General features: G+C 34.1%; 1 protein-coding gene across 1 annotated transcript; it reads right to left on the reverse strand.

Moving 5' to 3' along the window:
* Window positions 1-8,709: 8,709 nt before the first annotated feature.
* LOC106067161 (angio-associated migratory cell protein-like) lies at window positions 8,710-26,705 on the reverse strand. The gene is made up of 11 exons (XM_056014104.1): window positions 26,517-26,705; window positions 25,831-25,938; window positions 25,003-25,116; window positions 23,723-23,862; window positions 22,664-22,808; window positions 18,810-18,893; window positions 18,410-18,525; window positions 17,418-17,491; window positions 16,603-16,693; window positions 15,474-15,628; window positions 8,710-8,814 (listed from the first exon to the last, which is right to left on the reverse strand). The coding sequence occupies exons 1-11, from the start codon at window positions 26,632-26,634 to the stop codon at window positions 8,751-8,753; spliced, it is 1,209 nt and encodes a 402-aa protein (XP_055870079.1). The 5' UTR covers window positions 26,635-26,705; the 3' UTR covers window positions 8,710-8,750.
* Window positions 26,706-27,251: the final 546 nt, after the last annotated feature.

The raw sequence follows: 27,251 nt of genomic DNA on the forward strand, positions 1-27,251 counted from the left end.
TTACTGTTTGCTTTCATGTATTGAACTATAAATGATTCTTTGCAAGGGGTCAAATTAACATATTTTAGGTAATGGAATTTATTTTATTTTTTTGTTAATTAATTAATTTTTTTTTATTTACGTATGTAAATTCGATTACTTCCCTTAGAATAAGTCTCAAATTCAAGTTTCGGAAGATGATAGTCATTGGTATGGCCTGTATTTTCTTTTAACAATTACTATTGAAGCAATGAGGGTTGGTAAATAGGTTGCGTGTAAAACGAATAGGTTGGCGTATAGGTTGCACGTTTTTTTTTGGCAACAAAATGTTTGCCGTAAATCGATTTCGGTCCTGGGTTAGCATTACATTTTTTTTTTGTTTGTGCAAATTTGCATCGCCTGATAAATTTTGAGAACCAGCGAACCGAATTTGTAAATGTTGGTTTTAGCTATGGGAATTTACGAAATTATTTTTTATTAATTAAAATTGACGGAAAATAGTTTTAACTCTTTCTCTTGAATCAGAGCAACGTTTGATTGTTGATTTCTCACGTTGGAAGTGAGACCATGATTCTATCTGCTCATTTTCTACATATTAGTTTAAATGTTTCTTTACTTTGTGGAATTCTACAGTATTTTTCGCAAATGTTACATTACGGGTGTTTTACATTGTAGAACTTTTTTTTTTAATTCAGTACTGAAGAGATTACATTGCCAACAACACATAAGACACTAACTTAAGTTTACGATGTACACAACAGTTCACGTTAAAATTGTTCATAAACTGTCCAAACTTGACTATCACTAGGTTGTTCATTGTCATTTGCTGTAGACAAACATTGTAGTAGCTACGTAGTTTCGATAGCTACTGATATGTTATGTTGGTTTTTTTTTTTATTTAAATATTTATTTAAATAGTTTTAAATTAGGTGTTTCTAAATTCTTTACTTATAATTGAGGTATAACAGGCTGAAGTAAGGTTTACTTATTCCGGCGCCCTCTTTCTGCGTTCCGGGGTGTTTTTTCACAAACTTATTGGCCAATCATTACGGTCTTTTTTTTCCCCCGGAAATCGTCGCTTTGTTGTAGGCCTACGGATATTGAGATGTCACAATTAGGAAATAATACGACTGAATCATCCGAAAGGCCTGTTGAATCGGACGATAGACAGTATGATATAGATCTCAGTTTGTCTGGCAAGGTGGTTCAAGAAACGGATCTTATAGATATGATGGACATAGAGCTGAGCTCAGTCCATCATGCGTCGACATCTACCGGCGGTACATCAGCATCAGTAATAGGTAATAACGGTAATAAGATGTGTAGACTCGTTTATACTTTACGATTTCAATCAAGGTTTGCAGTCCGCAAACTTTAGAATATAAATAACAGTAAAAAGTAAATAGAATTTAAATGCAACTGTTTTGGAGACCGCCCTCCCTCAAAGAACTGTTGTTACGTTCTTATGAGCCAGCTAAATTAAACATGGTTGAGCTTTAGGGATTGCTGCATAAAACTTTTCAAAACCTGCAGAGAATAACTAAAAAAATCTTACAGGTGATCAGTTTGACCCCAATTTTTTCGTTTTTAATCCATCTCTTGTGACTGACGGGGCCTTTTCTTAAAGACATTTTCGTACCACAACTTGACAAATTTCTTAAACACACACACACACAAAGCACATCTAGGGGCGGCCTAAATGTCAAAATCGGCTCTGGCGTTACCATGTTACAAAAGGCAGACAATTCGAGTCATGAAGATCGGTATTCATTTCGACCTTCTCTCTTCCTAGACGTATTTAGAAATGGTAAGGCCCAAAGCTCTTTGAGATATAGGTCCCTTTTTGAGCCCTTTCTAAATCCAGATATTAAATGGCAGTACCTCTACCATGTAGGTAAGTCCGGCCCTGAGTTTGATTATGCATCATGTAACAGAACTCATGCATGCATTTGTTTATGAATGCCTAGTATATTGTAATTTTTACATGTCCACGAAGTCTATATGAAATCTTAATGTTTGCACTAAAATGACAGCGCAAACACAACATTAATTACTTTGAATTAATTTTATTGCATGTTTTTTAAATTATTTCCTATTATTAGATTTAGAAGTTCTAAGCAAAACACTTGTAAGGGAAGTAACCAAACGTTCTCGCTACTGTACACATTAACATATTCACCCTATAGATTTACATATTCATATTCAAGGAATAAGATAATCTGTTCGTGGCAATTTGTGTCTTGAGAAATGATCTTTTCCCTTTGCAACTTCTTGTGTGACTAAGGAGGCCAAACCTTGAAACACAGCTGCGGTTACAGGTTGGGCGTATGTAATCACTAGGCTCCGTTGTATTTTCACCTATGCTTATTCTTCTGTTGTGACATCTGCAATCCGAGACCCTTCCTTTATGCTCGCTCTCCATGTGGATCTATTCAGTGCCACTTTTTCCAAGCTGCAAGTGTCAATTTTGAAGAACTTCATATCTCGTTTGCATACATCCATATACTATAAAAGTGGTCGACCTTCTGCCTTCTGTTAGATCGCCATACTTAATGTCCTGTGGAATTTGACGTTCTGGCAATATAGCTATGAACGTAGCCAAGCCAGCCGAGGTGTCTGCTGCTGATAACAGAGCGGGTGTCCTGGCATCCTGCTCTTCGTAGCACTTCCTCATTGGTTATTTTATCTTGCCACCTTATTTTAAAGATCCTCCTTAGGCATCGGAGATGGAAGATATTTAGCTTTTTTTCCTGCTAGGAGTGGGCTGACCATGTTTTACTTCTGTATAGCCAAGTGCTCATCCCACAGGTCCGGTAGACTAAGGCTTTAGTATTGTTAGTCAGCAAGGTGTTGTCCCACACTCTTGTCTGCAACCGTGACATGGTACCATTGGCCTTGGTAATCCTGTTGATGTCTTTATCTAGTAGAGCATTGTTATTATTATAACTTTTATATAGCGCTACTTTCAGGCTTATAGCATGCTCAGAGCGCTTTGGTCCAATCTCAGTTGTGGACCAGTTGGGGGGGGGGGGTATCTAGGATTTGGTTTTCCGTGCTGCCTTTAGGCGCTAAGTAAACACAACTCTGCCCGAGTCGGGTGTCGAACCTCGAGTAGCCAAGCCAAGCCAAGTTCAAGCGCACTTAACCTCTCGACCACGCTTCCCACGCATTGTTGGATATGATGGAGCCAAGATAGCAAAAAAAAAAGAAAATACCTCATCAACTAACTACTTGCTAATACATATAGCAATGCCGGCCTAAAGCATAGGCAAACTAGGCAGCAGCCTAGGGCCTCCGGTTTGTAGATGCCTATTGTAGCGCATCTCAAATATAGCAGAGCACTAGGGCCCTAAGTCTACTAGCCTAGATCTAAGTCTCTACTATGGCTTAAGGTTTATGAACAAATGTTAAAAACCCATCATAATGCACATGTGACGGACATGCCTTCATTGAGTCCATTTCGATATAAGTGTAGCTATGGACTAAGTCAATACAGTATACGATCCTACACCATAAGCTTGTTACTGATATTAATGTACAGTGTCCTTTCTGGGCAGGCTTTAATCAGGACGCCAAATCAATAGGGGCTCCACATGGGCCTCCAATTATGTAAGTTAAGATAAGATAAGATAACATAAGATAATCTTATTGATCCAATCAAGTGGAAATTCAGTTTGACTACAATTGACAATATCATCGTAACTACTGTACAATAATAGTATAGATGAAAAATTCGAACAACATTCACACACGAAACACATACACATTCACAACCAGCGCTTTATGAATTTGACTTCTATGTACTTCTCGATGACGACAGCTGATTTTGTAACACTCTGACCGAAAGTGGGATAAAGGAGTTTTTAAATCTTTCTGTTTTAGTCCTAATGGAAAGGAGACGACCACTTCTTTCAGATCTTATGTAACAGGGGTTTAATGGGTGCAGGTTGTCCTTAAGAATCGAGGGTGTTTTGGAAAGGAATCTTTCATGAAAAAGCTCTTCAAGAGATGGTAGCTGTATTCGAGTGATATGCAATGCTTTTTTAAGTAGTCTATTTAGTCTAAGTCTTTGTACCAGTGAAGTATTACCATACCAGCAGGTGATGGCAAAGTTAATTAGACTGATGTTTGCTGTATAGAAAAGTTTAATAATTGTTAGCTTTCTGAGATAGAAGAGTCGCTGGTGAATTTTTGTGTAGAGAGGTTTTGACAATGTTCACTCCATTTCAGTTTGTTGTTGATGGTTGTTCCTAGATATTTATATTCTTGTACTTGTTCTATGGTTTGATTGTTTATCTCAATTTCTGCAATATGGCCGGTCCTGTTGCCATTGTAGATTTGCCACTCATCAGAGAATAGGCCTACTATTAAATCATTTACGGGACTTTTGCCATTCAATATGAACCAACGGCCGACGGCCCTGAACGCACAGTGTGCCCCTAAGCAAATACATCAGTTGATAATCACAGTCAGCAAATGCATTTTTGCATTAAAATTATGACTTCTTCAGAGTCTCATTTAAGAAGCTGCAGTTTATAGTATGATATAAAAACACTACTTTAACCATATGTAAAATATGCATGCTGATTCTGTAATATGAAGTTGTGTATTCTTTTACAGAGGACATTTAACTAATCCTAGAGAATTTAAATTAAACCGTCTAAGTTTGGTCGGCATTGCATAGGGCTTACAATTTCATTTTTACTTTTGCGATTGTTGGCCTCTTGGCTTGCAAAGTCATCTGTATAAAATAAATTAGGCCACTAACAAATTTATTAAGTTTTATTATTTAGATAACATAGAGATTTATTATCCAGCTACTTGTAGATTGATCTTACACGTCTTCTTGCAGTTATTGTCTCCCTTTTTGTTTTTCAAAAGAAGCAACTGACCATCACTGCAGAATTTGTATTTATGCCTACGGATAGACTAAAATTACGGATTCTTTGATTGCTTTGTCCCAAACAGTTTTTCATTCAACTTACTTTATACGAATCAATACAATATCTTGCATTCCTTAAAGCATTTTGATTTATTTTCTCTCCTCTGTCAACGTGTACATGAATTAATCCCAATCCATCTAAGGCTGGGTAAAAACTAGTCAATAAACAATTATCTCTTTTTCCGAAGATATATGACGTAAATAAAAATAGCAACATGAAGGATTTGCATTTATGGCGAAATTGCTACCTTTTCGGTGTATAGAATAAAGGAAGCGTTAAGCATTTTTTTTTTAATTTGGTTCGAGAGTAGGCCTATATAATTTTTCGCAATTTTATCACGGCAGAATAAAACTTTCTAAGCTTTCTCGCTTGTAGTCAATTACTTGTTTGAATAAGTTGGCAACAATGAAATTCAATTCAACGCCCTTGACATTGTTTTGTTAAAATCCCAAATCCACTTTTGCATGCAATTCATGTTCAGTATTTTTTAAAAATAGGGTATGGCAAAAAAAATCTCCTTGAAAGCAAAAGTTTGGAGCTTGTTCCAGTTTTATTTAAAAAAAAAAAATAATATAATAAAAATCAGAGCCCTCCATGGGCTGTGGCACCACTGGAATGTATATATGAAAAATTTATATCTCAGTATAGAACTTAATTATATGATTAGGCTTATAATAACCCAATGTATAAGGTTTCCCTTTTAGACCTTGCAATCTATTGGGCAGATGATGTAAAGGTCATCTTTTCGGGGGGGGGGGGGGAGAATAGTAGCTGGGTGGTAAAGCGATTGGCTTCCGAACCAAGTGGTCCCAAGTTCAAATCTTAGTAAAGACTATTTTTTTCAGGATCTTTAGGGGCGCCTCTGAGTCCTCCCAACTTTATTCTGTACCTAACATTAGTAAGGAAAAAGTAAAGAGGTTGGCCATTGTGCTGGCCACATGACATCCTCATTTACTGTCCGCCAAAGAAAAAGATATTCAAATGTATGCTAGTGTATTATCATTTATTTTTACTTGACAGAACCTCAAAGATGTTAATGAGAGTAGCAGACTTGAAGGAAAAGCTTAAAGAGGATTGCTAACATTGGGACCAATCAAATTATTTAAAGACATTTGTGAACAAAAAGAAAATCTGAAACTATCATCTTGCAGAAGAATGAAAAATTATTGTAAATTCATCTGACTAGCAGCAAACTAGATCCAGTACATTCATCTATAAGATTCATTTGTAACATTCATCTATAACAGTCATTCTTAACAGGAGGATGTCTTAAATAATGTTATTTCCATGTTAACTGGAGCAACATGTCTATACCTACATCTATTGCTGAAATATCATGGTGAAGTTTCCAATTATTTTTTTTTTAAATATGTTATTTTTTAATTAAGGACATCATGTAATGGCATTTGGATTCAGAATTTCTTGACATCGTGATGTAATGGCATTTTGGATTCAGAATATCTGGACATCATGATGTAATGGCATTTGGATTCAGAATATCTGGACATCATGATGTAATGGCATTTGGATTCAGAATTTCTTGACATCATGATGTAATAGCATTTTGGATTCAGAATTTCTTGACATCATGATGTAATGGCATTTTGGATTCAGAATATCTGGACATCATGATGTAATGGCATTTGGATTCAGAATTTCTTGACATCATGATGTAATGGCATTTTGGATTCAGAGTTTCTGGATATTATGATGAAATGGCATTTAAATGATTTATTAGATTAACTTTAATGCTAGGGCTATTTTGTGTGTTAGTGTGTGTAATGTGAGAGCACACTAAGATCTTGCATTGGTTTCTATTTGAATGATTTTATTATTTTTATACAATATTCTGGTGTTTTGGCCAAACTGTTGGAATGGTACTATATGTTTAAAATAATGTATCATTTTACGAAAGATAATATCAACAAAGTTTTACCCACGCTTCTACAGAATTTTTATTTTCTTCATTTAAAATAATCTTTTCAATATTAATATGTAATTATTAATAAATATAAATATATACATATGTGTTCTAACATTAACATTTATATGTCAGTAATGAATAGTTGATCTCATTTAGAATTTAAAATATTCATTTCTGTTTATAAATTGGTTTTGTATGTATGTTTCTTTGCTATAAATAATAATTTTTTTATTATTCTAGCACTGCCAACTTTGCAACAGATACATTTTATTACAAGCAGGAAATACGCAGTTACTGTATTTTCGCACATATACCCGGCATATGCATATAATTCATACCAAAAAATAATTACTAAAATATAAAAATAAATTCGTACAACCCACACCCTTATTTATCAAAAGTATTAAAAGATTAAACAAGCGGTAAACTTGTAACAACTGATTACCGGTATATATTAAACATTCTCTGCCGCATCAGTACTATTATTTTCCTAATGTTTATAATAAGATATTCATAAAGCTTTCCAATGAACTTTTTACAACCACACAGGGGGTAAAAAGACCCACCGATAAGTCCATAGTTTTCATTATGCTTTATTTATATTTATAAAAAAAAATAAATTTTGTAAACCCCGCATCTTTCTATACAACCACCCCCCCCCCCCCCCCCCAGCTGCAGCAATTCATTTAAAATAAAAAAAACTTGTATGTGCGAAAATACAATACTGGTAGAGAGAAATTCTTTTAATTGATAACATAAATGAAAAATAAAATATTTAACTGTTATTATTGGATAGCAAATAAGGAAAATAGGATCTAAGTTTTAGAATGGAATAAAAGAACATTTTTTACTAGCCGCAGGAAAAAAAAAAAGTCATTTCTAAGTCATTGCTATGACATTGTTCTTGTTTTAATCAATGGAATGGTTCATTCAATAAGTACAAAGCATTTACTGTTTGAATTCTGTACTATACGGATAACCAAACTAAGGGCTGCGACTCAATGCTTTTAGGCCCTCACTTCTGCCCACAGTGCATAATGTAGTTACAGAGGATTGTTTCTATTATGACCTTTGAACTTGGCAATTTTTTGAGGTCATGAAGTCCATGACACTGATATGGTCCTCAGGCCCAAATAAGGTTGAGCATTACTGCCATACGATAAAAAAAGTTTTGTTTAGGGTCAGGGCCGGCCTTAGGCATAGGCAAACTAGGCAGCCGCCTAGAGTCTCCAATTGGTGTGGGCCTCCCACAGGGCTCAACACAATTTTTTTTAGAGAGGAAATAGTGTTATTGATGTAGTACACTAGATTATAAATAAATTTTGGTTTGGGTTTTTTTCTGTGTTTATTTTTCTATTTCATTTGGGGCCACCGAATCCACTTTGCCTGGGGCCTCCGATTATCTAAGGCTGGCCCTGTTAGGGTTACCAGATACAAGAGATGGGTAATAGTCAACCATGATTTAGATGGATACTAGACATTAGAAATGCACTTTTTCTTTCATTAACCTTTCAACCTAAAACAAAACTTTTTTTTTCTGGTTGAAATATAATTCCATCCACTGCCATTTGCTAGCGGAATTTCCGCATAGCATGTTGTTATTTTTTAACTATTAGCTTATATGATCTTGTATAACGTTTTTTTTTATTAAGTATTAGCTAAACATGACCTTTGCATAACATGTTTTTTTTTATTTAACTGTGAAAGATTGGTGCTTTATAAATGAACATTCTTTTTTCCTAAATGTATTATTTTTGTTTAGGGATTTCAGATTTGTTCAAAATTCTTTCTTCATGTACGGATAATTTTTTTCCCCATAACTTTTGTTAATTGACATGACAATAATAAGACTTATATATGAAATATATTTTGTAAATTTTTTTATTAGTTTAAAACACACGTTGTCATTGTATATGAAATACTTTGGCAGTCGAGTCATCGGATGCAGTAACTAAAAGAGATTCATCTCTGAAAAAAAAAAAAAGAAAAAAAAAATTACTGAGTTATAAAAGAAACAATAAAATTTCATTGTACAGATTAAAATGTGGGTTACATTAGACACTAAGTAATATTAATCTAGTCCATTGACCACAACAAAAAAAAAACAAAAAAAAACAGAACATGGTGAAGCTAAAGATCATCTTATAAAGTCTACGTAGCCCCTGGGTCCAGTCTGGTCTAAGTTTTAGCCTGCTAGTCATTCTTAATGATGTACATTTTTTCAGCCCTTTGCATTAATTTTCACTTAGAGTCATTTCCAAATTATTCCAAATTATTTTTTTTTCTACCGAGTTATGCTGGAATTTATTTTGAAATATTACAAATGAGATAAGGAATGTGTCATTCTGAATACTTGCCGAATACTTACCAAAAGCAAAATCTATGTCTAAATAAAATAGATGAATAAACTTTTTTAGAAGTGGATAAAAAGTATAAATGTTGACAGGCCTTATTATTAAAAAAAAAAGAAAATACTAAATGAGTAAAACCTTTTTATGACATCATAAGTTTTTGAAATAATTGTTTGATGTGATTGCTAGAACAGAGTTTGATTCTAAGCAGCAGGTCTGGTCAAACCACCTCACTGTCAACATTGAAAGGCCCGCTGAACATATATATTCTTTCATTGCATGAAGTTTCCTCAGCTTATTGTTATAATTGCTAAGCATGTTTCCCTTCACAACTGTCTGTGGAACCTTGTGAAGTGTGACAAGTTATGCTTAGCTTGCTGATTGGCCAACAGAACAAGTTGTTTGAAACCCTTGGGATGGCAACAGATATCTTCAATAGTTGATTTATTTCATTCTGACATTTAATTTACTATTGTGAAAGATCAACTTTTATAAATAACTTGAATTTTAACATTCTTAGCTTAATTGTTATGTTCAATTTTTGTTGTAAAATATGTAACACGCTGGATAGAACCTTTCATTGAGCTGGATTTGACCCCAAGAGCCATAATTTACCCATCATTGCTTCTCATGCCATTGTCAGTCAAAATTGTTTTGTTTGAAGTCTAATATGAAATCAAGGGGTGCATAACTCTGGTCACATAATATAATTATTGTAATTATAATTTAGACCCTCCAGAGAGAAGTGGGGTGAATAGTCTCCAGCTCTGGCCCCTGGGAGAAACCGTTTCAGAGAACATATTTGTTACCAGGTGTTTTGAGAGTTGTGTTTTTCACACTATCCATTGTACTTTTTGCCTCTCAAACAAACTGGACAGTATTAACTTCCTCCCCCACAAAGAACAAACTACAATTTTCCAACCAAGAACAGGACACACACCTCTATTAAATTACCACCTGAACAAAATAAACTCCACACAACTCCTCCTTTGCAGACACTGCGCCCACCCTTATGAAACCGTAAACCATATCCTCTTTGAATGCCCCTTCCTAACCCACCTTGGGCAGACCCTACTTCCACTACAGCCCAACATAACCAACACCCTGTGCGGCAGTGCTGAACAGTTGAAGAAAACAGCACACATTTTTTCCTTGGCACAGTCTGCAAAAGAGCTCACAGCTCAGCAGCAATAAAGCTGGCTAGTAGAAGAAGAAGAAGAAGAAAAGTCTCTCAAAGTAACATAAAATCTGTTGATTCAGAGCTCTATATAAACACACTGAAGAAAACAGCACACTATTTTTTCCTTGGCACAGTCTGCAAAAGAGCTCACAGCTCAGCAGCAATAAAGCTGGCTAGAAGAAGAAGAAGAAGAAGAAAAGTCTCTCAAAGTAACATAAAATCTGTTGATTCAGAGCTGCCTCTATATAAACACACTGAAGACACAGTGTAAAATATCTGAAAATCCAATTCTTTAAAACAATTATTCCCTCGATGAACATACTTGACAAATAAAATAAATCATTTGTACGAATCATGAATTGTAGAATAGCTTCACTGACAAATAATATTACCATTCATTAAATCACAGTGAATAATTGCTGACCAGCGACTCATAATTTGTGACCAATGACCTCAATATCTAGCTTTGTTTTACTTTAATAGTCTCCGAAAAGACTTTTCTAGACCTTTAGAACTTTCCTTCATTCGATGCCCAGCATAGCTGTTCAAATAAATCTTTTCCAGGACTTCTCATATGATCATTGGGGCATAACGCAAGATCTGTTGACATTCTCCATTCCTCTTTATCTTTTGCCTTGGATAGAATCTCTTTCAATGACAGGCCCTTCAATTCTTTCATGTTGTCTTCCCATGGCTTTCTCTGTCTGACTCTTGTTTTTCCTGCTACTGTTCACTGAAGGAAGGTCTTTGCGAGCCCTGAGGACCTTGTGATTGGGACATCTTCACTTAATAATCTTGAGTCACATTACTGACCAATCTCCGACATGTGCGTTGGAGTGTGACAATATATAGAAATAAATGTTAATTCAACAATTACTTTTGACACTCAAATTTACCTTAATTAATCAGTATAAAGAATCAAGTTTTGTTATTAATCAGCAAGTTGTTTTTTTTTATTAATCAGACTTTTTAATCAGCAAGTTTTGTTATTAATCTGCAATTTTTTTTATTAATCAGAAATGTCTTATTAATCAGCAAGTTATATTATTAATTTGCAAGTTGTTTTTTTTGTTATTGATCAGCCAGTTGCAGTTAATTAAAACTGTAACCCTCATTGGCCATCAAGTATAAGATGCATTATAAACAGATCTGATATTAATGAAAGCACATAACTTTGTTTAATTGTTTTAGAAATGCATTTATCAAGCTACTGCTTGAGTGTATAATCAAACCTTCTTGTACCAGATCTTTCCTATTGAATATCGTTTTGAGGATGAGCTGTACATGCAGGAATTGGGCTGCGCTTGTAATAGATTGTGTGCAATTGTACATTCCATTAACAAATTATGTCGTGGCCTCTTTCTCTTGCCCTTTATGTTTAACAATGTTTCGTCAGTCAGTTTAGTTTGTTGTTCATATTATTTCCTTTTTGGATTTGAGTTGTGTAATGCCTTTATTCCAGTGGTTTGATTTTATATTTATTTATTTTGTTTTTACCTTTAGCCAGACATGCCTACAGTCCCGCATTATGCGGAACCGTCCCGCAAAATCATAAAAAAAGCTCACATGTTCCGCCGTTCCGCATTCACGATTTTTTGTTCCGCCAAGTCTGAATTCCGACACAAAAAAAAAAAAAAAAATCGCCGTTTTTTCATTATTTATTAATAGTGCGAAATGAAAATACTGAATGCAAACTAAAATATATATAGGTCTGTGTTTATTGTTTACATTTTATCTCCCGGACCCGGCGAGTCCTAAATTTACGAAGATATGGTTGAGCTAGATCTACTGATCTAGTAGTCTAGGTCTAGAAGTCTAGATACTAGTCTAGATCTAATCTTAGAATCTAGTAAGTGCTAATAAGCCAAATTTTCCATTTAAATCCCTTTCTTTTCCCGACAATGGCTCTACTACTAGTACTAGATCTAGTCTAGTATACCGACTAGATGACTAGATCTATTTTTAGTCTATTCTAACTAGATATAGATTAGATATAGTATAGATCTAGATCTGAGTAACACAACTGAACTGGTTTCTAAGTAAAATCTAAGAAAAGGATTTTTAACAAAATACGTTATTAAAGATCTAGATCTAGACGGTAGATTCTAAATGTAATTAATTAACTTAGACATAGTATGGCTAAGGCCTAAATAAGGCTATAGACAGAGTGACTCAGTATAGAGGTCTAGATCTACTAATTAAAATAATTACATTTTTAATTTATTTACATAGTGACTTTTTTTAGAAGTAGGACTAGCACTTAGACTAGAATCTAGATAACTATATGTCAATACTAAATCTAGATCTATCTAGAAATAGACTTAGAAGGGGATAGATCTCCAGATTCTATATCATTTATATGTATCATTATTGCACATTATGTAATAAATTTAGTTCTCAATAAGTCTATAGATCTAGACATAAATATTTAGATCTATAACTATAATATAATTATTATAATCTGTGTTCTTAGACTTAGGACTTAGAGGACTTATTAGATGTAGATCTAGACAAGTAACCTAGTAGACTCTTAAATTACGTATATACATTTTAGATCTAGAACTAGAGACAGCATCTAGAGTGACTAGAGTAGAGCCCTAGAAAAGGATAGATAATCAAGTAGATCTAGAATAATCTAGATCTAGTCATTAGATTTAGATCTAGTAGTAACAAATAAAAATAGATAGTAACATTTGAGTCTAGACTCTAGGTCATTAGAATACATTTACATCTAATTTATAAGAAGCAAACTAGTATTGTTATTAAAGTAATATAATTGAAGTTTTATTTATATTGCATACAGTATGGCTGACAAACGTAAACGCGCATATGTTCCACATTGGGGCCCAAAATTCCACATTTTCAACCTGAGTGTTCCACATTCTGGGTCTTGGGGGTAGGCATGTCTGCTTTAGCTTTACAAGTTTATATCAAGAGCTTGAATCAATAAATTTTTTTCTTTATTGTCATCACACCTTGGTTGTCCTATTTATTCCAAGTTAAATTAAAGCGTTATTTCAAATAGTGTGAGTCCAACTGCTTGTTCATATATTATCCTCAATAAATCCACAATTACAAATTGCTAGAATTAAGAAAGCAGGTTTTAGAATAAATGTTTTCCTGTAAGCTTGTACTTCTATCAATATTCAAAATAATTAAAAGCCTTCCTTTCGACTTATGCAAAATACATTCCAAATACATTAGAAAAAAGCAAATTTATGTTTCCGCTAAGACATAAGACTGATTTGCTTTTGAGCCTTAGAGAATATACGTATAACAATAGTTTACAAAAATGATATAATTTTTTCTCTTGTAAGGAAAGTTATTAGACATGTACTTTTTAAAACGTCAAAAGAAAACTAACATCAGTTAGCCAATTGGATAAATTATCCTACACATAAGGTGGTGTGTTAGCCTTTTGTTTATAGGCCATACAAAGAACTCTTAAGCATAAATACAGAGGTGGACAATTACATCAGAAGACAACTTTTACAATAAATGTGGCTATACATTTACAACAAATGTGGCTATACATTTACAACAAATGTGGCTATACATTTACAACAAGTGTGGCTATACAGCTACTAAAAGAAATGCTCAATAGTTATGTTGCTAGTGAAGGCGGATAACAATTTACACTGTAACGGATGCATGTGTAGTCAGATGTGGCTGAAGTATTTCTAGGAGACTTAATTAGACTAAGTGCGTGCGTACCTTGTCTGATGTATTTTCAATCTGCGAGTTCTTCATGCACACCGTTACAAATATAGATAAGGTACTAACAGGAACACAGACTCAATGACCAAGTTGACTCAAGGTGAACTTCGAACAAACGTTTAATACAGAATGGGCCACAGTCTAGTCTGTCACTATAGAACGATGTTATCCCCTTGAGAATCTAGCGGTAACTGATTAATTAAAAGTCTATTGTAATCTCTAACCCAAAGTCTATGTCGTCACTATAAAATATACGTTCCCTGTCGGTCTAACAAAGTGCGCAACCCAACTAACTAAACTAGCTATCTAACAATATATATATATATATATATATATATATATATATATATATATATACATATATATATATATATATACATATATATATACATATATATATATTACAGAAATAGATCTAGATTTACTTGCTTGAACAGTTAGTTAAATTATTCTAGATCTAATGACTAATCTTTATACTATGTATTCTAAAAGACCTAGACCTAGGCTAATGTTACTGACTATTTTTATTTTTGTTACTAGTTACTAGTCTACTTCTCAGTTTCTGGACTCTAGATGAAGCAATCTAGAAATTAGATCTAGTTTAGACTTATACTAAGTAATAAGTACTCACTACTTTAATTACTTAAGTAAGTAGATCTAGATCTATTTTATAGCCTTAGTTAGGCCTTAATTGCCTTAATTAATTACAATTAGATTTTAACATATTTTTAAAAAATCCTTTTCTTAGGAACAGGTTACAATAGTTTTAGTTAGAGTCTAGAATTAGAATAGTTATTTTATAGTCTAGATCTAGATCTGGATCCACTGTCAGGAAAAGAAAGGATTTTAATGGAGCATTTGACTTACTAATGCTTCCTAGATTCTAATTCTAAGAATAGATCTAGTATCTAATCTAGCTCAACCATATGTTCGTAATTCTAGAACACACCGGGAGGGGGAGGAGACGAAATGTAAACAATAAACACACACCTATATATATCATATTCGGAATTTGGACTAAGGGGAACAAAAACTAGCGAATTTGGAACGGTGGAACATGTGAACTTTTTTTGATGATTTTGCGGGACTGTTTTGCATAATGCGGGTCGGCAGGCACGTCTGCTGCCTGCTGCCATCCCCCGGTGTCCTGCAGGAGGTTTGGACCAGGAAGTAGATTGTCTTCAACATTGAAGGAAATCCGAAAACATGTAAAACATTTTACAAATAAACAAATGCTAAATCAGTCTCTCATGTAATACTGACAGAGTACAAGTCTTTAATTAACAAGCAAAACACTGGGATTGGCCAAGAATATAATTATATTCTTTTTAATGGGAACAGTAATATAATAAGATAAGATAATTATGACATGAGCTCACCTTGACAAATCGAAATCCAAAATGGCAGCTCTGTGACCCTGCCAAGTGCGAACCATCTCGCCATTCCGTGAATCAAACTGCCTGATGTTGCCATCTAGACAGGATGTGAAGAAGGTTGGGAAAACTTTGGACCAGACAATCTTGACAATACCATGCTGGATGAAAAAAAAGAATTTATGAGATTATTTTTAACATGTGTAACTTTCTAATTAATAACACACTTGTACACTGATGTTTATATTTCATAGCTTGATAATCTATAATTTCAACAGGATGAATTTGTAAATTTAAAAAGCGCTGTTAAAAAATATAATGTGGGCTTAATACCCTGTGATAACATTACAAACTTTAACATGTGCGAGTTAAAAAGGAAAACTAATCTAAAAAAGTTTTAAACAGATTGGTCTTAATATTCTTCTTGAATGAAGTAAAGCTTGTCTGAGATCCATGGGGAGTGAGTTCCAAACCTTGGGCCCATGCACTGAAAAAGCTAGAAAACCCTATCTTTAAGGAATAAATGTGGTACAATTAGATCCGTTGAGTCAACAGAGCCGAGTCTCTCAGAGGGACATATGGAGTGATGAGTTCACTAAAGTTAAAAGGGCATTTCTTTGTTGTAGATGCAATAATGACAAAGAGTGGCCATCTTGTGGTCAACTCTTGAGTTCACAGGAAGACGACAGAGCGTACTTGAGTTATTAAAATTCACCAAATAGTCTAAATCATTTTAACCACATTTTGAAGGTTTTTTAATGAAAAGGTGTCTTCTTTAAAAAAAAACTTTACTTGCATCAGCAATGTTTTATATCCAAGTTGAATGGACAATAGAGAAAAAAAAAAGTTAAATTTTTTTATTTCAGACCATGCGATCTATAAGGCAGATGATGTAAAGGTCATCTGTTTCTTTGTCCCGCGTTTAACGAGGGTGTCATGTGGCCAGCACAACAACCGACCGCTTTTACTTTTCCCCAACTAATGTCAGGTATCCATTAGTGCTGTGTAGACTAAGAGGCACCCTAAAGATCCAAAAAGAAAAAATTCCTAGTCCTCACCAGGATTCGAACCTGGGACCATTGCAATATGGTTGCTATGGAGTTAATGAGCTCAAAGTAAAAAAAAAAATACTCACAGGGTGCTCACATCGATGGCGAACAGATTTCGTTGGCAGGTCCCAGATCTCAAGAGCACCCCCAAGTGTTCCGGTGGTGGCGTAATCATGTCTATAAACAGATGTGATGTCATTATTATAACGAGGCTAATGTAAAGGCATTGCAAACAAAGAGAAAGAAAGAGAAACAAAGACAAAGAAAGACAAAGAAAGAGATATAAAGAGAAAGAAAGAGATTGTAAAAGTAGGGTTATATAGGTATATAGAAACTAAAATGAAATAAAATACTAAATAAAGAAAGAATTCTACGCTGAAATTGTTTTAATGATGTAAAATTGTTTTAAAATGCCAATGATGTTTCAAGTTAGATTTAGGAAATCTGCATGAGTTTGTAATTTTACAAGTCAACACTCTGGCAGGCAAAAAGGAGGAGCGCCTCAATACTGTGAAAAAAAAAGCTGAGCTGGTTCGGTCAATACTGTAAAACATGACACATCGTCAAAAATCATCCTTCGATGGAGAGTGGTGAGAAAATGGAGAAAGAGTCATCCAAAGTAAGGCTGGACAAGGTGAAAGAATAGACTGGTCTTCCTTTTTATAATCTACTTAGGACAGCTGCTGACCGTAGAGGGATTTACATGGCACACTATGACGCTATTTCTGTAGTTACACAAGAACAGAATGTTAAATGTGAAGTAAAGGCATTGCAGCTGGACTAGACTATAAGTAGCTGCACCACACCAGAGAAAGCAAATCAGCTGCCAAGAGAAGGCACATTTTGTATAGGGTTCATATTGCAATTAATTCAGTCTAAAAACCTGGCTAATGTTACTTACAAGTGGGAGAAACCTACAGCTTCAACAGAATCTTCGTCTTCTTCCGTTTTCTGACAAGCAAGTGTTGACACGACCTGGAGATAATATAGTATACTAAGAAAATGAGTCCAGAGCAAATATTTTTAAAAAATATAATGGTAATGAAGTCACATAAAATGGTACGACAAGTCTGAATTCTTGGTAATTGTAAATTAATTTTTTTTTAAATATAGGCAGATAACAGAAAGGCAAGGGGAAAATAATAAAAAAAAATAATTTATGGAGCCCCAATAGAAATAGGTGGGAAGGGGGGGGGGGGAGTAATAATTAACTGAATTGTATTTTCATCCATGGAGAGTTCAGGCAAGCAGCAAAGAAAATAGTCTCCCCTTGTAGTGTCCTAAGGGGTAAACATTTGTACCTATCACTGTTCATTGAAATATATTTCAAACCAATAGCGATACAAAAGAAAAAAATACGATTAACTGAATAGTAGCTGACTCAATGATTGGGGCCTACAAATACCGTGTCATATAAGGCTTTCCAAAGATTAAGATAGGAGTGCAGTAGTTCCCCTTGCAAAACATTGCATTTCCTGTGCTCAATACCCTATCGGTTAGCCGTAATAATCTAATAAAGAACACGGTGGTAAGAATGAAAGCATTGGCTGCCAAACCTGAGGGTTGTTAGTTCAAACCTGTAATGTTTGGGATTTGACTTAAACGCTAATGGGTGCCTAACTTTAGATGAGAAAAGTAAAAAAATTATGGGAGGTTTGTCATTGTCCTAGCCACACAACGTGCTCATTCAATAATGTTCATTAAATAGAGATGCAGAAACAGATGAGCTTAACAAAGGTTTCCGAATTAGATCTTTAAACATTTTTTTTCATATTCTATTATAACTCATTGTGCTGGGCCACAGACGACCTTTGCATCATCTGCCCCATAGATCTGAAAGGGGAACTTAACTTTACTTTTTTACTACTGGACCTCCATTACTCACCAACTCACCTTGCCGGTTGAGGTGTTGATAACTTTGGCCGTCATGTCCTCAGAGCCAGTCATGACCAAAGAGCCGCTGCTGTTATGATCCAAACAAAATACTGGCTCCTTGTGACCTTCATGATCTGAATAAATGGAGACATGTGTTAGAGATAGAGACAGCTACTAAAGTATAATTCAATATCACTATTAATAGTTGTATTACATTTCTACATGATTCTTTTAACAACATATGTATAAATTGTTCCATTAAATATCCCCCTAAGATTCTTTTAAACAATATAATAATAGCTTTTAATTTACAAGTTGTTTTTTATTGTTCAAACTTTTTAAATTTTCTTTACAAAACTTTCTTTCTTGAAATTTTAAAAAGTAATTTTTCTAAAAAAGAAATATTTAAGTCTCTTACCAGAAACTGTGTGTATCGCACTGGATGATTTCAGATCCCAAATTTTAACAACACCATCTTCATATCCGACACAAGCAGTTTTTCCTGTCGGTAAAAATGTCACCAATCAAAAACTAGAATATGTTAATATAATGTTACAGCAACAAATACAAAAAAGTAGAAGACTAATTTTGGCCTTCATAAAGATGTGTGCCTTTTAGTAATGATTTTTTTACAATTATGTTGCTATCTGCACATATAGTTAACAAACAAAATTAAAAAAAGAAGGGAAGAGTAATCTCCTTTGGTTAAATCAGTGGTTCCCAAACTTTTTTGTCTTGCAGACCCCTTGCTATGTTTTCTGGTTCGCGGTAGACCCCCTGTTTAAATTATATTGCATTTTGCAAATTCATCAACTCCATTTTATGTAAAGTAATGTGTAACTGTAGTGAGTCAAAGAGTGAAAAAAGTAATTTAAAGCTAAATTGTAAGTTAGAGATATTTTTTTTTATTGATAATTAATAAAGTTCAAATTTAAACCAATAATTAATATGTATTACTGAAATCACCAACACCTTGAAAATGGGATGTGAAAATATTAGTCACTAACTAATTAAATTTAAAATCAATTACCGTAGAACCCCATGGACAACTGATAGATCCCTAATTTATTTTTTAACTTTCGTAGACCCCTTGGAAGTCTTCATAGACCCCTAGGGGGCCTATATAGACCACTTTGGGAATCACTGGGTTAAATGGTGCTAATAGGTTGATGAATGGTACTTGCATAACAGAGGAGTGGCTTCAGAGAGATGGTGGACAAACAAAGGCTCGTCAACAGATTTAAATAAACACTGTTTATTCTTATTATGTAATAACAGAGTCATGTGTTCGTTTTGCTTTTAGGATGCTTGGTGCTCGATGGCTCAGTCTCCTTTGTCTCTTTTTGACCCATGGGGGGAGAAGGTATCTGGGAGAAGACTACATGCTGCCTTAAGGCGCTTAGCAAACACAACTCATCTTGAGTCAGGTTTTGAACTCAAGCCCCCTTGCTAGGAAGACAAGCAAATTATGCTCCTTAGCAGAACCCAAGAAATGGGAAACTATTAAGAAGCATCAATTAATGGCTTCGAGAGACTTAACATTTACATTATGAATAATCTTATCTTATATAAATATACAGACGTTACTTCAAAAAAGAAGATGATTACGTCCTATTAACCAATGACCTAAATATTGCCTAGTCATGGGTTTTCCTGGGAGAAAAATAGAACATTTATAACATCTATTGAAGACAACACCAAGAGACCCTTTGATCAAGCAGATATCCACAAGTTCTGGAAGCACTTTATGCTTGACTTAAACAGGAAAGGAACAGTCATGCCCAGATATCTGGGGGTATTTTTGAAAGCAAATTTTTTTTAAACGTTGTAATCCAACATTTTCAGCAATCCCAATCCCCCACCTGCCCTATTCCTATATAACCGTCGGTCTACCAAGAGTCGCTGTATTCTTGAAATCATTGCAACACGAAAGAGAGGTCACAGACAAGTTCACTGAAAGATCTTTTGTACTCAACTACAGAAGACTTCTAAGAAGACAAGATAGATAAATTACAACGATTCTTTCACAGTGTGTTTAGAAATAGCTTTTCAAAATTGAAGCCTCCTGGTACAACAATTTTTGTATAAATAGCAAGGCAGCAAAAAAGAAAATGTCTAAATAACAAGTTTAAAAAAAAGCTCAACAAAGGTAAAGCCTTCAGCATAAGCTAATATGGCTTTTTACCAAAATAAAAGTACCTAGAAAAAGAAGAAGAGGCGACAAAGACAGCAATGGGAGGACAACTTCAGAGAATGGTCGGGCCTGCCATAGAAAGAGGTTCTATCCAAGGTAAAAGACAAAGAGGAATAGAGAAAGACAGTCAAAACTTGTGTGGTGCCCTAATGGTCAACAGACTAAGGTGTCGCAGTTATCTATGTAACTGTATAGTAGAATTATTTCTCTAATTGATAGTGCGGCGTTGTTCACTATATTGATGACGTCATTACACTATTAATATTTTTCTTTGTAGACTAGAGGACTGAGCTTTTGTTGCTTGTCACAACTTCTAGTGACGTAAATTTAGTGTGTGTGTGATTTGGTCATTTATCGTCTAGTACAGTCTCTCCATTGTTTTGTACGTTGGTATAGATAGATGTGTCTTGAGAGCTCTTGAATTTCTCCTTGGTTTTTTCTTACTGGATAGCCTTAACATTTGCCTTGGACATTTTCTTGTTGGATTATCTTGACCCCTGTTTAGGGTGAGTTTATTTTTCATTGTATAGTTATCTATTTGAATTCGTTCGTATTTGTAGGTCTATAATTAGACTAGATATAGATGATTAGAAGAATCCTTTCTTTTATATTCTATAGGGTATTAGCGTCAAGTCTAAGTAGTGATCTTAGCTTGGTGTCGAGTCTATGTGTTAGACTCTGTGTCAAGTCTCAGTGTCAAGACTTGTTTATCCAGTCTCAGTTATATATTGAGAGTACAACTTTAGGTCTACAGTCTACAGGACTGAGGTCTTTCTCTCAGTGGGTCATCTGGTGTGCAAGTTGGTTTTTACATGAGTCTGAGGTTCAAGATTCCGGACTGCGGGTTGCAGTGGTCAGACCTGATGGTGTAGTGTCAACTATGAACTTCTATTTTTTGGAATTGTCGTCAGTGGACAGTGCCTGATCTAGAGGCTAGATCTACATATATTACCAGTTGTTGTTTTGAGATTGAAGGTCTATGTGATCCATTGAACTACCTATTATAGTTAAGGTAATATATTATGTATTTCATAATTATTTGAATGTTCTAAAGAGACTAACTGGATCATTTTATTACATATTGATATTTCATACTATTATTATCATTCATCATGGATTAGTCATTTGTAAATATATCACTAGAATAAATTTTATTGTTATTTACATCATACACTTAGTTTATTAGTTTATATACAACTGTATGTGTATGATGTGCTTGTCAGGCTGAACTTGATCCAAAATATTATAAGTTCAGAACATAATAACAATAATACAAATTGAAATAATATTTAATATTAATAAATATTCGCATTTGAAATATATAATAATAATTTGATAAATACAAGAACACAAGAACCTGACATAAGGGATAGATGAAGGTAAAAAAAAAAATGTTTTACCAGCCTAAAATTCAAACTAATTTACCTAATGTCCACACTACTCTAAATTTTAACATCTCTGCCTGATCTATAGAACATCCTAACATTTATGTTAACTCATTAATATCTATAGCATTAGTAGCTAAGAAGATTTGAGAGCTAAAAAAAATATTTTTCTATCTGGAAGAGGAACTAGTTTATTAACTCTAACTTTGTACATGATGAAACTTGAATGACACTTTAAAAAAAAAATACACTGGAGTAAGTCGATGACAACATTCCATCGAGCAGCAAAAATAAAGTATAAATTCATTCAAAAAGAGAAGATGGAACTGTGAGCATTAGCAGAAAATGACAAAATTACACATTTGTCAACAACAGGATAAGAAGAAAAGCTAGCAGACTTGTGCCAACAGAAGACAGCAAGCAAATTTATACTAAAAACAACACACATATCTGATTACCAAAAGTTTACACAAGCTATATCCAAAATCAGAATGTAAAGAACAGAATGTGTCAAATACTTCAAATATCTTACATCTTTCATCTCATATAAAAGGATCTAGACCTGAGCTGCTTGCAACATTCATACATATAACTCTTCAATATTTTGGTTGTGATAAAGTTTGCCTGCAATAGAAAACAGCTGCTCAGCTGCGGCAGACTTTTGATAATTTATAAATAAAGAAAACTGTTTACCATCAGGCATTATTAATCCACACTGTGCACTGGGTCCACGCCCGGCAAACGTTTTACAGTCTCCCGACGGTATCTTCCACATCCAGACCTCACCCTCCTTGGTGCCTGCCAGTAGAACAGGAGCAGCTTTGTGCCACTGAATCCACTACAAAAGAAAACATCACGCCAATTACAAAAATTGGAAACATAGAATCTGTCATATCATTACTTTAAGTAAAAGTTCCCCTTTCCAACCTTACGATCTATGGAGCAGATGAAGTTAAGCCATCTGTTTCTTTGGCCAATGGTTATCGAGCATGGTGTCATGTGGCCAGCACAACGACCAACCATATTAGCTTTCCCAAACTAAAGTCAAGTACACAATAGAGTTGGGTGGACTCAGGGGTGCCCTAAAAATCCCAAAATTAAAAATCCCCGTCTTCAATGACATTTGAACCAAGGAACCTATGTTTGGAAGCCAAGCACTTAAATACTTTGCCAACACGAAGGATGTAATTATCTTCTATTAATAGGGAAAGTCTGAAATCTATAAGATTATAAAGATAGTATAAACTCCAATCTTAAAATGGCTTACAAAGATAAGTCCTTGTGAAAATATAATGAATAAGAGTGCACTTTACTATCAACTAAGATGTCTGCTTAAGCAGAAGTAAAGATGGTTGGTTGTTGTGCTAGACCTCGTAAACCGTAGGCCACAGAAACAAATGACCTATACAACAACATCTGACCTATAGACCACAAGGTCTGAAAGAGGAATCATCATCATCATATTAGAAATTTTTTAACTTTTACAAATTTTACAAACCTCTGTTAGTTACTCATTTATTAATTCTATTTAATTTATGATGATAAGAATATGTAACAAAATAGTAAAAACCCAAATAATTGAATCCCTCTTTTTTTTTATCCTTAAATTATTGCCATAAACTTTTCTTATTCTGATAAATATCGTTGCAATTTTAAGCTTCCAAAATCTATAGCTATTCATAATTAATAACAAATGTCATTGTATTAAGACCACAAAGATTTCAGTGCGCTCAATGGAGAGTATCAACTAACCTCTAGGTCCGTCCCATCAAATGACCAGACGACTGTTCCTGTCTCAACCTTCCAAACTTTGATCAGGCCTTTCATGTCAGCTGTGGCTACCAGCTTACCATCGTGACTGAAACCAACACTGACAACTGTGTCTGTGTGACCTGATGACAAGAAAAATTGTGCAGAGCTGACTTGGAAAATTTAACTAACTAGTTAGAATCAAATTATTACATTAAAAACTTTGCACCATCAATGTTCATAATTCCCGTAATCATCCTGTTTTCTAAATAACTTCACTAATAAAAAGTAAAGTTCTCCATACAGACCATGCAATATATGGGGCAGATGATGTAAAGGTCATCTGTTTTGTGGTTAACGGGGGTGTTATATGGTCTTTACTTTTCCCCAACTAATGACATGTGGTGGACTCAGAAGCACCCAAAGATCCCAAAACTAAAAAATCCCAGTCTTTAACAGAAATCGTACCCGGGATCCACTGGTTTAAAAGTCAAGAGCTTTATCCCTCAAATATCTTTACTATCACATCTAAAGTCAAGCAATAATCCAGCTTTATATCATCTGCCTTATGCATCACAAGGTCTCAATTGTATCTTATTTTTCTAGACATCATCTTTATTATCATAATATCTTAATAGTAACATGCTTTGAAACCAACAATAGTATAGTTCTTTTTCTGAGGAAAATCTTTTTCTTTCAAGTTTAATATTAAATAAAAATCTGTAATTCTATTTATGTAGAGAAAATATCAACACATAATATAAAATCTATATCACATAGATCTAGATCTACATTACAATATAAAGTAAAGTTCATTCGATCATGAATTCATACTTAGTAAAGAATGAATAAAATGCTAAGACAAATTTATTTTCTACTAAAAAATCTTAATTGTCACTTATTATCCCTACCCAACCTGGGCCCCGCAGTTGTTAGGCCGGCCCTGTTTGCGTGCCTCTGAGTCCACTAAGCTCTAATAGGTACCTGACATTAGTTGGGGAAAGTAAAGGCTGTTGGTCAGTGTGCTGACCACATGACACCCTCGTTAACCTTGGGGGACAGAAACAGATGACCTTTACACCATTTGCCCTAAAGATCGCAAGGTCTGAAAGGGGAACTTTACTTAAAACTCTTTCAGGGATACGAATTTATAAATAGCAAACAAAACAAAAATGTGGATTGACTTCGAGGCTACTTTCATTACATGTGACATTTTTCTAGGTCTAGGAATACAACAAACCAAAAGACTTGGCAATGAAACCCCAACAGTACCCCAGGCATACCTGTACACTGAAAGTAGATAGAACCTTCTCGGGTATTCCAAACCAAGGCCTGGTCATCTTGACCTCCAGTCACAGCTATATTGTTATCGACTGGGTTTAGCCTGGTGCAAATGACTGAGGAAAAAAATAATTATTGTGTTATCTCAGAAAAAATAAATTATAATAGAAATTTTACTAATTAGCTATGAACATAAAAATTTTTGCTTTACTTAGAAGCAATTCAAAAATTTTGCCATTTTTATCATTGTTCACATATTACTAGAGCTATTATTATTGTACACATCAACAAGCTTTATAACTAGCTCCATGAGCTACAGTCTAAAAGTCCAGTTTCTTTTGTGGACAAGTGGGGTAAGTGTGTCAGGGAGAATGTTTCTGTACGATCTTGTAAAAAATGTAAAATGTTTTTAAATGTTTCGGATGCTTCTTCAGAGTTGAACATAATTTACTTCCTAGTCCAAACCTCCCATAGGATGATGGGAGACAGCAGCTGGCAGGGTATGAACCCAGGACAAGTCCAAACACTTTTCCTACATTGCAAGCATTAAACTTGTGTGCAGAAGTCAACCATGTTTCCGGGCTACAGCCAGCAAACTTGTAACTTCGTTATTGTATTAATAATAATGAATATAAGAGTACTGCTAATATCAATATTTTGTTTTAACTTACATTATCTAAAATAAAAGCATTATTTCTGTCTACAATACTGAAATATCTTAGCCTAAATGTGTTTTACTATATATATTGTTGGTAAAATTAATGAGATGTCAGTGAATAAATATATTTAAAAAAAAAGAAGAATCAGTGCCAGGCCGCTTAACAACATACCTGAAGAGTTGGTATGACCAATAAAAGTAAGTATAGAATCATCTCTCTGATGTGCTGCAGCTGCCGCCTCCTCAGTGTCCATTTCATTTTCATTTTCCTCATCACTTACTGAGAAAAAAAAGTGTACGATTGTTTACTGTTAACTAACTACTTTTAACTAGACTATAAATACTATAATTGTTTACTATTAACTTAATTTTTTAATAACTAACTTAGTAATTACTTAGCTTATAATTGTTTACTGTGCTAACAAACGTTAAACTAGCTTATAATTGTTTACTGTTAACTAACTAGCCTATAATAATAATATAATTATAATTTTGTTTACTGAAATTGAAATAGATCTATATCAGATAATCAGTATAAGTATATGAGTATATATTATTATAAATCATTATACTTAAATGACTTAATAACTTAATACTAGATCTAGATCTAGTAAGAGTGATTATACTGAGTATACATACACTTTAATATTTACTAAAGTCTTAAAGTTAAAGTCTTTAGTAGTTAGTCTTTAACTTTAGTTTACAATCTACTCTTATCTAGAGTCTAGTCCTAGAGACAGAGTCAGTGTCACTAGAGTATTCTAGAGTATTCTAGATCTAGATTTCTAGATCATAGAAATGATTGATAGATCATAATAGATGTAGATTGTAGATTTAATAATAAAATAATTATAATACCTCCAAGTAAATCTGACTCTCCGTCCATTTCTCCTTCACTATCATCAAGCTCAATAACTTGAACAACATCATTGGGATCAATGGTAAAGTCGTCATCTTCATCTGGTATATCAGACATTTTACGCAGTTGTACGTCTATCTAAAAAAAAAAGTCTAAATTAGATCAACAATGTGGGACTATGAACAAGGTTTAAAAGGAAATGAGAAAATGAAAGTACTTTTTTGTTTTCCTTTTCGCCAACACAAATTACCGAAAACTACCTGTTAACATAGAGCTCTACAATCACTGACCTATAAATATTTGTACGCTTAAAAATATTGAAGTTTTTTTTTTTTAAAGAGTATCTTTAAGACTTCGATCAAATCTTATAAGCTGCTAGATCTATAAAAAGCAGTTGTTGTTTTTTTTAGTTTGTATCTAGATCTAGCTTCAATTTCTAGTCTTAGTGTTTCTTATTAGTTTGTTTGTTGTTTTTTCTTTACTAACATTCTAGGCCCCAATAAGCTATAGATCTAAAAATCTAGATTCTAAACTGTAGCGTCTGCTGTAAAAGTTGACTCAGAGAACATCTGCAAACCTTATACACTTATAGATCTACGACGTTTAGTGGTCGAGTGCCCGTTCGGTAAAAGATTTCCATCTCTGTGACTTATTCCATCCATCTTAGCCATTATTGCTGAGCCTCCTTTTGATCTTAGCAGACGACTCGCAATCATTTGTTGCGTTGGTATGAC

The sequence above is a fragment of the Biomphalaria glabrata genome, chromosome 16, assembly GCF_947242115.1.
Source record: "Biomphalaria glabrata chromosome 16, xgBioGlab47.1, whole genome shotgun sequence".
Taxonomy (NCBI): Eukaryota; Metazoa; Mollusca; class Gastropoda; family Planorbidae; genus Biomphalaria; species Biomphalaria glabrata.